Here is a 17,680-nt window from a genome sequence, read left to right as displayed (position 1 = left end):
AGGAATTCTACAGTAAATCTGGCTGAAACTTGGCACACAGGTACAGTAGGTGTCCTAGAGAAGGAATCTGTTGAAAGTTGGACATCAACTACTCAGGATGATTTTTCATGAATTTTTGAAAATTGACATAATTCTATTGTACTGACTAGAGCAGGGCGATATGGCCAAAAATATTTATCACGATATATATTTGAAAATTTGCGATAACGATATAACCGACGATATAATTGATGCGAGACAAAATACAACTCCACAACATTACTAGCGCAAAAAGACAACCTTCCATTTATTTTCACTTAAACAAGAAGCTGGTTTTTATGTACATTAAAGCTTTATAAAAATGTAACAGTGCAAATGCAAATTCCTTGCTGAAAGTTTAACCAAAAGGCATTTCCAGTAGAAATGGGCTGACATATCCTGAGCATAACCATGTATAATATCCACTGAAGTTAAAAAGAGGTGCTTTGCAACATTAAACTGCAGTGTGCAGTACGCATTTTTCGGACCATAAGGTGCACGGGATTATAAGGCACATTAAGCGAAACAAAGCAGTCAGATAAATCAAACTTTATTAAACTCATTCTTCTTGCTTCCTCCACTTCTGTACCATTGATTCATTAATGTTGAATTCTCTGGCAGCTGCTCTATTCCCATGTTGTTGCAGTATATTAATGACTAACCTCGTATTGTGGATGGATTATCTCAGTTGTTCTCCTGACTGAAGTTTGGTCCGTTTACAGCATCCTGCCATGCGATTGCATTTGTTTCTAACCATGAAGAACCTTCACGTTAACTTTTATAAGTGGAAAAGTGTTAGTGTTCGTCCTCCAGCTTCACTGTTTATGTTATGCTAACATAGCTGTGTCGCTAGCGATCACGTAGCACATCATTATATACCAGCTAGCCCAACTTCAGTAACCCTACAAACGTCACTGCTGTTTAGTTTCCTGTCTTCATTTATGTTGGAAGTGATAGCAGAGCTGTACGTTTGATTTTTTTCAGAAATCTCTCAGTCAGAACATGCTATATCATGCTTAGGTAACTAGCGAAACTAGCGAGCTAACTTCCGCTAGCTTCCTGCTAACTTCTAACTCCGTTAAATGTAATAACTTTTGTTTTCATGGATGCCTGGAAGTTAAACTTTATAGTTACACCTGGTAAAGCAGCAATGCTGATCGTTTTATTAAAGATGAAAGAAGTTAGACAGTTTTTAACTCTAAGTGATGCTACAGTGTTGTTTGACCTGAAGTATACGGAGTTTAGGACCCAGATTACTCCCAGATTTAAGAGCATCTTAGTCCGACAAATACGACAATAACAACGGCCGCTTGCATGTTCTGCAAAAAAATGTGCTTTGTTGTGTATCTGACGGACAAACACCAAACCAGTTCCACATCACGGAAGTTGCACCATTTTTACAAACCAATTCTGGTTCATCTGTTTCACTCAACAATCGGCCATGTGCGTATGAAAACAAAGGCACTGCGCATGCGCGTTTTACTCCCATTCTATCGCGATATTTCATTTTCCTATCGTTGCCTAACATTATACCGGTATTACCGTGAACGGTATAATATGGCCCAGCCCTAGTACTGACTGTATTAGATTGAATAAATGTTTCCATTAATTTCAGAGGAATTCTATAGTAAATCTGGCTGAAACTTGGCACACAGGTACAGTAGGTGTCCCAGAGGGGGGATGTGTTGAAAGTTGGACATCAACTACTCAGGATGATTTTTAATGAATTTTTGAAAATTGACATAATTCTATTGTACTGACTGTATTAGATTGAATAAATGTTTCCATTAATTTCAGAGGAATTCTACAGTAAATCTGGCTGAAACTTGGCATACAGGTACAGTAGGTGTCCTAGAGAAGGAATCTGTTGAAAGTTGGACATCAACTACTCAGGATGATTTTTCATGAATTTTTGAAAATTGCCATAATTGTAGTGTATTGGCTGTATTGCATTGAATACAAGTACACTTTAATTTCTGAGGAATTCTACAGTAAATCTGGATGAAACTTGGCACACAGGTACAGTAGGTGTCCCAGAGGGGGGATGTGTTGAAAGTTGGACCTCAACTACTCAGGATGATTTTTAATGAATTTCTGACATTTCCATAATTGTATTGACTGTATCGGGCTGTTACATTGTAATTTGTGCTCGCGCATGCGCGTGCGACTGTTCGCGCGCGTGCACGTTTGCGCGGGTATAGGCTTTCAATCGGTACGTAAAGCGAAAAGGCGCTACCGTAAAGACTGGTGTAAAAGCGCAAGGAAATTTATGCGGCGGATAGGAGGCGGCTGGCTTGACCGCGGCTCACAAATGACGGCTCACTTTACCGCGGTGTCAGTAGCGGTTGGTCTTCAGGGTTTCTACTCCACGGCCGTATTTCATACGGGTCCACATTTCCAATGCACGCTATTTTCTGCAAGTACCGCTGCTTCGCCTCTGAATGAAATCGGTCTCTATACAGTTCATTCTCTTTTGAGCTGCTTTTAAGCATCTTTCTTGTAGTCGTCGTTCCAACACAGTGTGTTTGGTTTGATTCGTAGACCCCGAAAATGGCGCTGCGCTCCCATAATGCATTGCGGCGTGACGTCAACTCCAAAGCCCTATTAAGCCTTCTATAGTCAATTGTGTTTTTCCAGGAGCTTTCGTCACATTTCTGATACAACAAATGTATCCTGTGTATTGATTTTATGTTTATTATCTTCCCTCGCTGCTTTCTTTTTCTGCCCTTAGAATGAATATTTTGGTCCAAATTTCACAATGATGCAAATGGATTTCAGTAGAAGTCAGTGAAACGCTGAGAAACTGGTTTCTGAAATTGCAAGGTAAAGAAATTAAATCAGTTTCTTAACTTCTTGACATGTTTAATCTTGGCAAGTTACTCATTGAGTTTTCTAAATCAGGACCTGCACTGAAATCGTTACTATTACCCCTTTCATTCCTCCTCTTTCTGTCTCTTAACACAAACACACACCACTTAAGCTCATTGTTTAGCCTCGACATGCTTGACCTGTTCACTCTGCTTTGCTCTGTTGGGATGTCTGGTCTTAGCTCGATGCTAGGAATTTCAAACTTGAAGAGTATGTTGTGCTTTGTGTGTGTGTGTGTGTTTGGGGAAATTATTTCAGGATCATTACTATGGTGATTAAATAAATGTTAAACCAACCAAGTAGATGGGAATAAATCAAACTCGCAAGCAATGCTGGCCCTGGAGTATGAAAACAAGTTTCCCTGGATGTCTTGCACAAATAGTGTTACCAGGCCTCATGTGTATATGCCAAGCGGAAAAAAAACATGTTTATATAACAATTTAATTTTCATAATTCCACTCAGTTCTCACATCACTGGCTCCAGGTGTGTCAGGCCTTTTTACTGCATGTATGAATAGCCTTGTCTAGTTGTTTCAGCAGCCACCCAAGGGTGTGTGTTTTATTTGTGTGTGTGTGTGTGTGTGTGTGTGTGTGTGTGTGTGTGTGTGTGTGTGTGTGTGGAAAGGGACGTCGCCTAATTGTGGCAATTGTGCTGAGCAAGCTTGTTGTCCTCAGCCCTCTCATGCTTCACATTTTCCGTTGTTAAAGCCAGCAACCCTTAAACCCTAAATGCCAACATAATCATGCACAAACACTCTTGGATTGCTTAAATGCAACTTCTGCCACTTTGATTGGTGCCATGAGACCGGGCATAGCTGGACTGGCCATTGGGCATACCGGGCAATTGCCCGGTGGGCCGCTGGCGATTTTTTGTTTTTATGGGCCGATGGATTTTTTTTTTTTTTTAGGAAGGGTATATATAATGAAAGGTGTTGGATTGGCCAATTGGTCATGATCGACTCTGGGCTGGACTAATTACAGCCGAGGAGGCCGGATGCACCCTCTCCCTTGTTTAGCAATCACGTGATTTTCGCGCATTGCATGCCGGGAACTCGTGGCAAAACAATCCAAGTACCGCATCAAATGCAAGCATTTGCAGCACTGCAAAACGTTCATTCTCCGGTTCCAATGCCTTCTTGTTTTTTCTTTGACGCACAAAAAGGAATGTACAAAAACAAAAGGAGAACAATGCCGGTCCGTACAAAGACAGACTCGACGAAAAGACAAAGAAAAGATACGAGGAAAAAATCAAAGGAGTGAAAGGGTCAGACCCTTACGAGTACACAGAGTGGACAAAAGACGTTAGCGTGCTGCCCAACTTTCACCACGCTCATATTTATAATTATATGGTTCTTGGAGTGAGTGCATACACTCATGAAGTTTAGTAACTTCAGGTCACTGCAACAAGCCCAGGTACAGTTTACCGACGGATGGGTACAGGACCTTGAAACGCACCGTGTAGAACGAAAGACCATCGTACGAACAAAGGTAAGTTTACCAGTCTCACAAATCGTCGTCATAGATACACATTCGTTAACCGTTTATTAATATAACCTTTGAGCTCAATGGTAATTAATTAGTAGTGGAAATAATTTCTGGTAGCATTACAGAAATGTAGCAGTGACAATAATATTGTATGCTGTAATCGTACTGGACAATTAGTGATACAAAACAACTGTTTTATCCTGTGGATAAAAGTATATGTTTTTGTCAATGTACCATGGTAATAACAGAAGCGAAACGCAATATTGTGTCAGGACAATTCACTATTTATGCACAATAAACACAATAAACAAAGGAGCATAGCGCAACAATTTCTGTTCGGCGCCAGACTTGCTTGTAACCTATATCACCAATTATGTTAAGAAAAATGACGTATTAACTACTACAAAACTCTGACCTTTGTGGGAATGCTTGGAGCAGACTAACCTGTGAGCTGGAGTGTTCTGAGACGTTATATTTGGTATATCCAGACCATCCGTCGGCTCTTACTTCGGAAACATGGCTTAAAAAATTTCTCCTCAACGACTTAATCCGATAAAAAAAAAAACGATCTCTTTACCCGTCGGCTTCCCGTGGCTGTCATGCGACCGGCTATTGCAGTTAATAATACAACAGCTTCTTGCCATTTTTTCAGGTTTCTTTTTATCGCTGTGTAACTGAGTTCAATTGAAAGCCTGCATGCGCTAGTACCTTTTGCCACAAGTTCCCAGAATCCTTTGCGGTTTTACCCCTGAATGACGTCACATTTTCAATCTTTATCCTGGTGGGCCGGTCTCTAGTCAAAATGCCCGGGCCGATTTTTTGTCCCAGTCCAGCCTTGCCTTGAGCAGGATTCGAACCTGGCCCTTCTGTTCTAAAGGCAGTTACTCATTTCACTGAGCCAAACTGATTCCCAGCCTTGCCGCCCTGTATCATCTCCACACCATGTTGCAGAGGTGTGTCAACCAAGACAGCCCACCAACATCCAGAGCCTTTAGGAACTCAGGACAAACATCCAAGGGACAAACCTGACATTATCAGTGAAGTAATAAACATACATTCTTAAAAGTCAAGGCAATATCTTCTCAAAGGACATTTTTTACAACCAAACTAGTACTAAAAAAATCATCAAGTACAGAGAAAATATCACCATAAAATATTATTACTTTTCTTCCAATGTCAAAGCTCCTGAATATCACTTTTATATTAGCATAGTTCACCTGGAGAAACCTTCAAGGAAGGAACTAACCATTTAAATTAGGTGTTTTATAATGTTAGAATACATGTTGCTCTATTTAACATGGCCAAAGTTTAAAATAATGAGGTCAGCAAATGTGCAGGTAATTTTTATGATCCAAATGCTTAAGTGTCAGACAGCTTGAAAACAACCAGTTCATGAGTTTGTTTTTGGGAGGGTGCTTTTGTCCTTCTATTTGCTCTGTGGTGTCAAGGTGAAGGCAGATATTAATAAAATAATCACTCAAGGACTCAGCTCTAACTATATGCAGTTGACTCACTCACCTGCTGTTTGGGGGGGGGGGGGGGGGTCTCCAGTCAGAAGAAAACTTGCTTAAAGCAGTAAACACCCAAACTGAGGATTAACTGAAGAGGCCTAGTAAGTAAGGTTTATTTTAAAATGTGAATCGAGTTCTATTATAATTGAATAATATAATGACATTGAGCTGGAACTGCCCATCAGTGATCATTAAATGAAGCCATCCTCCTATCTTTATCAGAGTTGCAGGGGTGCTGGGGCATAACCCTGAAGTGATAGATTTAAGAGGCAGGGTACATATACACCGAAAGAAGGACAGGCGGCTGCTCGACTTGACTGAGATGGATGCCTTCCTCAAACCATGATCCGAAGCCGTCGAGATGAAATCACATGCAGTGTTGCGAGATTTAACATTGCTATATTATTGACTTACTTCACTCGAACATGATATGAACAACTTAATATACCCTCTCTGCATATCATGTAGTTTCTACACTATATAGTTACACTTAACTTTAAAGCATGAAGCAGTTGTGTTGAATACATGCAAGATGCTTACATAAACCCAAGAGATGGCCAATCCCTTTTTTCAGTGTGCTTCTTCCACCCTGAATGTGCCCATCCTCCTCTTAGTCACAAGTTCAGTATTAGAAATCATCATTAGCTCGCAGTAGATTAATTGGATGAGTAAACAAGGTAAAAGCCTGTGTATTATTATAAAATCTCTCAAAGGGTTATTACAGGTTACTCTATCCTGGAAAAGTGAAAGATCCAGAGCCTATTTTTCAGGCTACTAAATTTTAACACAGTTAGTTACCAAGTGCACTGATTACAGTGGAGAACTGCTGCTAACGATATGGCCGAGGTTTGTATTTCATCTGCAAGGCCACACAAGCAAGGACGCCGTCAGAGGGCGCAGGATCGGCATGGCAAGGACTACAAAGCAGTTGGAGCAGTATGACATAAAGCCCAGTTCACACCTCAGATTCTTGTAATTTTATTAACAATAACCAAGAGTATAATCTTTATACATGACGAGTATACATTCTTGTTTTTGTGTGTTACAGAGAAGAGACAGGGTGACATGTTTATTGTACACAAGCAGCCCGTGAAGGGGTTTCAGTGGATGACACAGATGAGGAGTGGGCAGAACGGGACAAAGAAAACTTAAAAACTGAAGCAAGATGTGAGCCCAAATCCCATTTACAGAAATAAAATCCTCACGCAGGTTTTCTTCTATCCTTTCAGCTGAGAGTTTTTCTTCAGCTCTTTACTGCTAAGTGCTATTTAAAACATATTTAAAACATGCAATGTACAGTATTATTAAATCACATTTCATATGAATATGTATATTGAACAAAGAAACACAGATATGCATATAACAATTATGACAATTTCTGACTTGTATTACTCAAAATAAACAACAAAGAAACAGTCACATCAAAGAGTAAATGTAGCTCATGAATCGAATATATTTGATTTAAATGTAGTGTTTTGTGAGTATACATGTGTGCAGGTGTTGTTTAGGACTTTTTAGTTGTTGTTTCCAACTTTGTGGAGCTTTCGCTGATGGTTGGTGGAGCCTGCAGAACAGAGGAAACAGATGTGCGTCATTCATTATGAGTTACCACGGTTATTTACAAACAAGCTGTGGTTCACTTACTTTTTTCCTGAAAGAATTCAGCAGTGCTTCACGGGTCTGTGAAAATCAGAATAAAAACATTTGATGAAAACATTTTCAAGGATATTTTTGATGACTGTTGATAATAATTTCATTACAATAATTGAAATAACACAGAATAAACCTGAGAACAACTACAACAATAATGACATCGATTCAGCTGTGGATTTTAGATCATGCCATTGGCTTCAAACTTTAAATATATTCGAATATTATCACAGTGATACAGCAGCATCTAACTAATCCTAACTAAACTAGGTAGGCCTCTTATCTCTAGAAGTAAATGACTTTACCATTCTGTCCCCCAGGCACGTGGTCAACAAAATAAACAAACCCTAGAAATGAAAAACAAGCATTTTTTTAAAAAAAGTAATGCTTTTAGCAGAACAGATATTGAGTCTGATCAGTTTAATAATTGTGACCATACCTGGAATGCATTGAGCACAACAAAAGCGTAGTTCACAGCTAAAGTCACAGCTCCAGCTGTGAGGTCCATAATAAATGTTGCAAATCCAAAAATCCATGGCAAACCAAAGATTGGAGTCAGAAGAATAACTGATCTCAGGACAGTTTTGGCAGCCTGTATTTCTTTCTCATGAGACTTTTCTGTGATCTTATGGTCCAGAAGCTTCATGATTACCACTATCATGGCAAACAAGTTGATGAAAACAATTATACCAACTGGGAGAATGAATGTATAGATGGTTCCTTTCAGAAGTCCAGAATAAACCAGCCAACATGTTTCCAAACTGAAATACGCGTCTTGAGCGCCGCCGTTGTTGGTGAGAAATGTGATGAAAACAATGAGAAAAGGACAAACGTAGCCCAGGATCAACGAGAACCTCAGATAGGTTTTCTTGCCCACTTTGTGAAACAGGAAAACTGCCTGATGAAGGAGCATGGTGCTCAGGCTCAACATCCAAAAGAACATGGCCAGGTAGCAGAAATGCTTCAGAAGAGCTGCAATTCTACACCAGATTTCTGAAATGATCTCTGGTTGAGAAGATGCCAGAAAACAGCAATCTGCCACCAGCAAACAAAGAGAAATGTTCACGTGGGCGGTGTGGCGCAAGTGTAGAGTATTTGTCTTGACTACTTTGCTCCAGACGATCAGTTCTATCAGGAGGCTGATAACGAGTGACACCACTGATGCAGAAAGTCCAGCGTACGTTATCTCGCTCATGTAAGGGATTTCAATGGGATACCGAGACATCAGAATGGCAAATGAAGTCAGATGATTGCAAGTGCACTCGTCAGGTTTAGAAGCGCCCCCCCATTTACATCCTTCATCTGTCCATTTGCTCTGGTTGTAGTTCCATGAGACACATTGCAGTTCAACATGGCGAGGCTTTGGTTTGAGCAATGGGAACTTTAGTGTAATCTCAAGGTCTTTTCCCCGTTGAGTGGTTGTTGACACAACAATGCTGTTGATGTTAAATGTTTGTGTTGTATTGGGCAAATAGTCCTGCAGGTAATTGAATCCAGCTGTTTTTACAGTGCCATTTCCTGAGCTTCTAACAGTGACTGTGGCATTGAACACCGTATTGGTGCATTCATCTCCGCTGCATGTGTCTATATGTATATTTTTTTGATCAGAATCATTACTTATGTTTGATTTCTTAATTAAATCCTCAACTGACTGCAGATATTTCTCAGCCAGGGTTTTGTTGCTTTCAGGATCTGGTTTGTTCCATGAGTTTTCAAGAGACCCATCCAACAGATTACTAGATGAGGCCAGGAAATTCTGAAAAGAACAACAAAGTTTTGAGGGTGGTATAACTACGATGCTTAAAATGAATCACAAAAGACTGAACTAGTCAAAGTTTAACACATGCAGCTTCTTAACTGCTTCCCTAGTTGGTCATTAATTGACCCTCGATTTCTTTGAGTAAACCACTGTCAAAACGAATAACTTGAGGTGACTGTTGTTTTGATTTGGCGCTATATTAATATAACTGATTTGAATTGAATTGAACAATGGCTAAGGTGGTGACGTGTGGCTTCCTGTGGCTTCTTCACAATAAAAGGAACAGGGTTATTCAGCACTTGAACTCTTTTAATATGAAGTAACAGCAGCAGGAAATTCTTGATTTGCATTAGCAATGAACTAATTGTAAATAGTAAAACTGTTAATGTATTCAAAAAAGTGAATAAATAGATTGGAAATTTGTTTCCTTGTAACTCTTAAAGATTCCAACTTTACGTACAAGTATTTATACTTATTCATTTTAATATTTGTTAAAGAATTTAAATAATAATAAAAATAAAGCTTCTTTGATACTTACTTTAGTTGTGGTTACATTGTCTACTACTTTCAGTTTGTAACTCATGGTGCTGAGTACATCAACTGATGCTTTCACATTAGCAAAAGTGTTAATACGCCCTGAATTTTGAGTGACATTGTTAAGGTTAGAAAATATTGTTTCTGCATTTTTATCTAATGCCCCAAGTCCAGTGTCAGAAATCTGTAACAAGAGCACATATGAATTAGTCAAGCCTAATTGTATCAGCTACAGTGAGTTTGACAAAAAGATGAACAACTTTCCATTTTTCTGTTGCGTAAAAATCTTGTTACAGTTGGAGAATTTGTTGCTATATTAAGTTTGAGATTATTAAGTTACTTTCCCATCATATGGAAACAATTTCTTAACATCAATTATGAAACGTAAGCTTACTTACTTTTGCATTTTGCAGTACGTTGTAGAGGTCTGAGTTCACACATCCTGACACCTCATCTTCCCATTGTTCATTTAAGCTGAAAATATGAATTTTAATATTGAATATCTTAATATCTTAAGTGTCACAAATAAATGTTCACTTATGAACTGGTCAAATGATGTCCCCAGTCACAAATGCAAACAATCATTGTTGGTGGACTCTTGGAGCCATTTCAATACAAATAAATAAATAAAAATAGTCAAACAAATAACTGATACATTATTACATAATAAATATGATCAGCAGTTGGATTCTTACTTGCATTTCCTTGTTCTTTGCCCAGCAGAGTTTGTGCATTTTAAGACTGAAGTGAAACCAGCTTTGGTGTCTCCCCATACACCTTGAGCCTGACAGTACGGGTCACCTTCTGTTTTGGCGAAGAAACTTTCATACATTAACTAAGACAATATCAAAAGTTAATTTAGAGAATGGTGAGTTCAAATCAATTTCTGTTGCAGAAATTATATCCTATAATGTCTCATAAAAATTTGGTCTCTCCAGAAACACTCTCTCATCTTTGAAGTAATCAATATAGCCTGCATTCATTCATGATTCTAAAACACTCTCCTATTTTTTATATAATAAGTATAAGAAGCAATTTAATACTTTACCCCATTTTATTTTACACTGTACATATCACTATTACTATATCTATTATTACAAACTACTACTGTCATGGTAAAAAGAAAGTGCACCCTCTTTCACTTCAAAGGTTTTATATATCACAACAATATAAAATAAATCCTCTGGACCTTAACAGATTCACAAACTATTTAACTACAACCTCAGATACACAACATTTTTAATACATTTATATTCTGTGTCAAGTTACATGCAGAAGCACTGTGTCCACCCTCATTAAGTACACCCCATGATTCAGTAGCTTGTAGAACAACCTTTATTGTGGACAAACCTCTCCACGTTGGTCCTGTCTTTTCAAAGGACAGTGTTCCAGAAGTCCTGTGGTTTGTTCAGATGCAACTTTGCAAACCTAAGCCATGCTGTCAATTTGTTTTTAAAGAGAAGAGTTGACTCCTGACAGCCCTTCCAAACAAGTAACACTCATTCTGCCTTTTTGTAATTATATTGTGTTTAACATTAACATTTAACATGCTAACTGCGTCTGAGATGTAGCTCTTGGGTTTTTATGTAATTTGTCTGCACAGTCTGACCTTGGGTTGCTAGGATGTGCACTCCTGAGAAGATTTACGGCTGTCTTGAACATCTTCCACTTGTGAGTAATATTTCGTATTGCTGAATGATGGACGTTCACTTGTTTGGTCTTAAAACCCCACCCAGGATGGTGAGTAACAGTTGTTCCTTTAAGATCATTGTTGGTGTCTTTCTTATGTGTTAACACACTACTGAATGCTCCAGATCAGCAAACTGATCTGCTTTTACAGAGGTGCTCAAACTTACTGACTTACTCCCAAACTTACTCATGGCAGGGTACGCCGGTGATTAGGAAGTAGACCCAAAAGCAGGACACGGAGGAGGACAAAACTGTGGTAAACTATAAGCGAGCTGTTTATTGTGGCTGATGAAAACCAGGAACATGCAACAAGACATTATCAACAGTGGCAAGAACTACAACTAAACCTAAACTGGGCGAGACTGGCAACTAAGAATGAACTATGAAACTATGACAAAACTGTGATACCTGACCTGAACATGATAGTGAGCATGATAGAAACTGTGAGGAAAAACCAAGAGTTAAAACAATGAACATGCCCTGAACACAATCATGCAAAACACCAGAAACCCTGACATGACATGGGGGAAGTATAACAGATGACCTGACGATGACTAAACGGAAACACACGGACTAAATACACTCAACGGGTGATCAGGAGTAGAAAAATATGAGGGAACAGCTGACTAGAATGAACATAATGATGCCACAGTGGAAGTAAAACTAAAACAATGAACAAAAGTACCCTTCAAAGTAAAACAGGAAACATAATAAGACGCAGACCTGACATGAGCTAAACAACATGAAACACAAGACAGACAACGACGTGGACATGGTGGACTGACGTGGAGAATGAACACTGTAGAAACATACAGAGGGAAAAGGGATACTGGAGATGAGGCAAGGACATAAGTAAGCACCTGAAGGGCGACGAGTGACACTTAACACAGGGGTTAAAACACAAGGGGAACTTAATCAACAAAATAACTAACATGGCAACCTAAAATGAGCTTTGGACAAATATATGACAGCCAAACATAAACAATGAATATCAAAATACCAAAAAACTCAAAACACTGAGCCACACGACCCAGGACCATGACACTGACGGTCAGTTAATCAGCAGGAAGTGTGTATTTAGTTTTTCACACACTGCTTCTGTATTTTTGCTTAGTTTTTTGTTAAATAAATAATGACACAGTGTAATATTCCATGTTTTGTAGTTTATCTGAGGCTGTATTTACCAAACCTTTAGACCTGCAAAATATTAATTAATTACATACTCTAAAGCGGGATAAAAAAAAAGAAAAGTATAAACAAAACCCATAATAAAATATGTGTGTCTTACAGCTACAAATATCACTTCTTTTTATTTCTATTTTTTTTAATTTAATTGTAATTAATTATGAATACATTTTTGGGCATTTAAAATGGCAAATCTTTTGACTGTCCTTATTAAGGTAAGTAATTATTTATAAATATTTTAGTTGGTTTATCTTAAAATATCAGCAACTTCAGACAACTTTAGTGAAGTGGCACTTTTTGAATAAAACTAAATCAGATTAAAAAAAATTCATTTATTTCTGCCAAAGACAAGTAAGATTTTTTTTTTTAAGCTATGTGTTTAATTTTTATTACAAAATGCAATAACTTACCGGCAATGATGTTGAAGGGCACCGAAGCACTTTTATTTTGCGCTTTTCTGTTTTTAAATATACACGATGCTGTAGTTTGATTGTTGTTGTCACCACAGTTGATAATTTTTTGAGCCGAATAAATTTGTGTTTTGTCAGCTGCAAGAATGATACATTCATGTCATGGATTTTCATAACAGTTCTTGCAAAATAACTATTTTGAAATAAAATTATTTGGCAAAAAAGAAAAGAAAAGAAAAGAAAAGAAAAGAAAAGAAAAGAAAAGAAAAGAAAAGGAAATATCCATACCCGAAGTTGCTGAATTATCTTTGAGGCCGTCACCATTCCATGAGACAATATAAGGTTCAGTGCTATTATTTATCTCACACTGGGCTGCTACTTGGAGAACATCAGTTTTAGTTTTGCAGCGTGGAAATGATGGCACAGTGAAAACAGCAATGTCTGGCAATAGAGCTACATCCAGTACATCACTGCCTTTGTGTAATATGTTGATTGTACTGTCATTGCCAAACTTTTTGGTTTGTTGGTAGAGACACAAGTATGTTCCTAGAAAAAAAAAAAACGTGGTTAAAGCTGGTACAAGTAGGAATTAGATTTAATCCAGATAGTGATACTGAGTTTTTCAGCTCATAGTGCCAAACTAGTTAACCATTTAAAGCCTGAAACATTCCCAGAAAAAAAGTGAATGAAATATTTATTTAACATTCTGACATAAAGAAAAAAAAGAAAGAAAGAAATATCAAATTGCATATACAAGTTTTAATTTGTATCACAGTCGAGATGTAAAGAAAAATCTTTATTTCTTTATTTTTTAATTGCTTAAACATGTATTGTACAATTTATTTAGTTTTTTTCTGGGTTTACACTAATTATATAAAAGTCTCACATACATACAAACAAACATACCTTTCCAGAGTTCTGTCACTTTATTAAGCTGGATTTGACTCTCTGTTTTTGATAATGTTGTGACAGTTGAAACTGTTCCATTAGTTATGTCATATTGCCCATTGATGTTTGTTATACTCCACTGTGGTGTAGTTCCAAGGTCCTCCGTTGCTATGCAAGTGATGATTTTGTTAGTGTCCCCATAAGGGACCGGCATGTTGTCTGGCATTATTAAGCGGACAACACCTACAGAGAACAAACAAATGATAATCAGTTGCCATGGAAACCACATACATCTAGATGGTATGGCATATGGAAATACTGCCACCTTGCGGCCAGTCATTGAAACTTGAAAACCTTTACAGTTCCATGAACATCATAGGTTGAATAGCACTGCAGCTGCAGATAAACCATCTGTTTTAGAGGAAGGTCCAGAGGAGGTTGGAGATAGTTACCATCACGGGCTCATCCGGCCAGGATGAGACTGAACAGTCAGTACTCACTTGCAGGTTTTTTGTTTTATTGAATAATGAGCAAAGGAAAGACACACATGGACTGCTATCTCTCAGCTGCCGCCCCATGTGGGAGTGAAGAAAGAGTGAGCTGTAGGTGAGTGCAGTCCTTATATAACGGGTGACAAGTGAGTGCAATTAATGGAAAGCGCCACACCCAATCAAAGGTGAGGAAAAGAAAAAAGGTGCATCCGGTGAAGTGAATGTGCTAAAAGAGCCTTTACAACACCACCTTTAGAGCACATTATTATAAACTAAAACAAGATGCATGAGGTTCAGAGAGATTTTTGTCTCTCACTCATATTTTCTTGATCTTTATCAGAGTAATATGACTGCATCCAAAGCATTGTTGACCTCAGGTTATCATTTTATAATAGAAACAAAGAAATAAAATTGGGATTTTAGCGGGCAGCAATTTGTCAACGATTGAAAGGTTATTTAGCTGAACTGTTCCTTTAAATAAGAGCGTTAATAACAATTTACACAGTGAAAAACGTATTTATAATATGCATAAAATTTCATGGTAGTCCCTCCAGTAGCTGTCGAGATATTTCAGTCTGATATGTTGGTGGAGAATGATACTCAAGGAGCGCTAAAATGATATCTAAAACACAATCTAACAGAATTTATATAAAATTTAAGAAAAAAAACCCCTTCCGTCCAGGTTGGAATTAACTGCGCCCTCCACAGGTAGTTTACATTACCTGCAGTCTCCATATCAAGCGAGGCTGACAGATTTCGGCTGATGGCTTCTGAAATGTTAATCAGAGTTTGTGAATTGACAGTGGAAGCGACGCTCATTGTAAAATCTATGAAGAGGCTTCCGAGCCTTCAATAAAAAACAAAGACAGATTTTAGTCACATATCTAAAATAAATTTAATAAAACATTTAATTTGTGATTGCACGAATATACCTGAATCTTGTAATGTTTAAAAAGTCAAATCCCCTCAGAGTGCTGTACGCTGTTTTCATCTAAGAGGTAACAAAGGATGGAAAAAAGAGTTAATAATAGTATTCTTTATTTATTATTGCGGTGATAAAGACATTATATATTTTTTAAATGACTGTTTATTACCTGTTTCATCAAGTCATTTCTGCAGTTTATATAGTCCGTGGTTTCTGTGCCTTTCAGACACTTTTCATATTTGTTTGCCTGTGCAATTTTCAAAGATCCTGTAATGGTAACTGTGAGCAAGAAAATGTCAGTATATATATATGTGTGTGTATATATATATGTATATATATATATATAATAAATAAATATATATAAATACCTGTGGTGCTTAGGACACACTTTGCGTCTGCACTTTTATCCAAAGTGCATGTTTTATTGCCGCAACATTTTCGATTAGACTGACAGAAAGTATCGCTCCATCTGTGGTCTGGTTTGCATTCACATTCTTTGCTGCCGGTACCATTTGTGCACACTTATAAGGACAAGAGTTATGCAGGGTTAGAGTTAGAGGTTATAAAAGTATTTTCTTCAGAAATCACAGCATGATGTGGAAGATTGGAAATTAGTTTACCTGTTGTCATTACAGGTGCTACAACAAATGTACTGTTATACGTAAAATTCTTCAGTATGCTCGTGATATTTGCAATTGCACTTTTGTCTATTATCAGTTTGGCATAAAGCATTTGGGTTGAGTTATCAGCCTGTGAAAGAAAAGTGTTTCCATTTTTTATTTTATTTCATGATACAGTTGATATTTAAGATCAAAATGTTTAATTGATGTAATCAACAAACCTGGCAGAAATTTATGCCCAAGATGTAAAGAAATAAAAAGGTCCACATCCTGTTTTTGGAAAAATAAATGATATTTTTAAAAAGCATTTGGCAAACAATAGCATTTATTAATTATAAATACTATAATTAAAATGTTGCACTTCCATGCAACACCAGCAAAAAAAAATCTGCCTTTGCAAAGCTTAAAATGGCGATATGATTAAAGCCATGATAGAGCTCATTAATAAAGGAAAGAGAGAGGCCATTTTTGCATGCAGAGTGAAGCAGAGTCAGAATCAGAATACTTAACTTATCCCAGAGGAAACTTTGTGGTCACAATTGCTCCAAGACAGCAAGGACAGTAGTGAAAATTACCAACATTAAAAAATACAATATATTAAAAGCTAGCTCTAATACAAATTACTCTAACATATAAAAATCCTGATGTATTACACAAAAGAAATATAAAATAAGTTGAAATTGAGGTGCCCGTCTTATACTGACTGCCAGGGTTCATACTTCCAAAATTCTAATACCTCTTGAGCCATAGCCATCCACAATTCAGGATCAAATTTCAAATACATATTTAAGAAATTCCAAGTTTCTTAAAAACACTATTTTCAGCCAAATTATTTTTAAATGGTCACATTGAGGAAAATCATAAATACTTAAATTTTTACTAACCTGGTGTACAGGATGGTAGAAGGACCCATTAGAGCCCCAAAATGATGAAGGTGCACCAGGTATCCCTACTGCTGCTCACAAGGAAATGGTCAACAGAAGACTGAAGTATTTTTTAACGTGACAGCAGTAGATGACCTGTAGAGGTTACTGCAGATAGACATGCAAAGTAAAAAGGCTGTCATGTACCACTAATTTGACTATCAAAAACAGAGACTGAATGGTGTTTGTGTGTAATATGGTTTTCATTTTTGAAACTATGTGTACAGAAAGTGCAGTGTCACCTGAATAACTCCACACTACAGCAAAAGTGAAGTTTATTTATTAGATATGAGGCATAGTTTTTATGATGTCATATATGAAAAGGAGAGTTTTTATATCACTGATGTTTGCCTTCAAACAGTATTATATTGTTTATTCAGTGTTCAACTTGGTGCTTCAGAGTAACTTAAGCATGTGTTAATGTGAGGTTTATATACATGCTTTTGACTATAAGTGGGAATTTGTTTGGGTTTCTTGGAGTATTTCGTCTTGGACTGGGAAAATACACAAAGGATAAAAGCTGGATTTATAGGAGATAAACTGTTGCATTTACTTAGTTGCATGTAGCAACTAGCCAGTAGATAGCCATTCATTTTATTACACATTAATGTTTCACCCTAATGATTTTTCCCCTTAAATTCTTTTTGTTTGAACTTTGAACTCCTCCACAGGTCCTTATATGTCAATATCAGGTTGGTTGCCATCTCCTGTTTACCAGTGATAT

The 17,680-nt window shown here is 37.4% G+C and overlaps 1 protein-coding gene across 1 annotated transcript; it reads right to left on the bottom strand.

The window, feature by feature from the left end:
• Window positions 1-6,899: 6,899 nt before the first annotated feature.
• On the bottom strand, window positions 6,900-17,005 carry LOC146552118 (adhesion G protein-coupled receptor F3-like). The gene is made up of 17 exons (XM_085257923.1): window positions 16,918-17,005; window positions 16,255-16,303; window positions 16,034-16,163; window positions 15,782-15,934; window positions 15,583-15,692; window positions 15,421-15,479; window positions 15,211-15,335; window positions 14,016-14,240; window positions 13,398-13,655; window positions 13,110-13,247; window positions 10,521-10,629; window positions 10,224-10,299; window positions 9,830-10,009; window positions 7,972-9,288; window positions 7,838-7,879; window positions 7,527-7,562; window positions 6,900-7,446 (listed from the first exon to the last, which is right to left on the bottom strand). Exons 1-17 carry the CDS (start codon window positions 16,944-16,946, stop codon window positions 7,387-7,389), a joined length of 3,096 nt encoding a protein of 1,031 aa, XP_085114049.1. The 5' UTR covers window positions 16,947-17,005; the 3' UTR covers window positions 6,900-7,386.
• Between the last annotated feature and the right edge of the window lie 675 nt (window positions 17,006-17,680).

The sequence above is a fragment of the Mchenga conophoros genome, linkage group LG19, assembly GCF_057382185.1.
Source record: "Mchenga conophoros isolate Kocher_MC1m ecotype Shallow Benthic linkage group LG19, M_conophoros_male_GT1.1, whole genome shotgun sequence".
Lineage (NCBI taxonomy): Eukaryota > Metazoa > Chordata > Actinopteri > Cichliformes > Cichlidae > Mchenga > Mchenga conophoros.
The sequence above is the reverse complement of the archived record's forward strand: the minus strand, read 5'-3'. Positions and strand labels throughout refer to the sequence as shown.

What these genes read in the sequence shown, in the direction of transcription:
- LOC146552118 (XM_085257923.1), bottom strand. Translation starts at nt 16,946, where the DNA reads ATGGGTCCTTCTACCATCCTGTACACCAG. An exon ending in AGCACCTGTAATGACAACAG is followed by an intron (nt 15,935 to 16,033) that starts GTAAACTAATTT and finishes TGTCCTTATAAG; the next exon opens with TGTGCACAAATGGTACCGGC. An exon ending in AGATAATTCAGCAACTTCGG is followed by an intron (nt 13,248 to 13,397) that starts GTATGGATATTT and finishes TCATTCTTGCAG; the next exon opens with CTGACAAAACACAAATTTAT.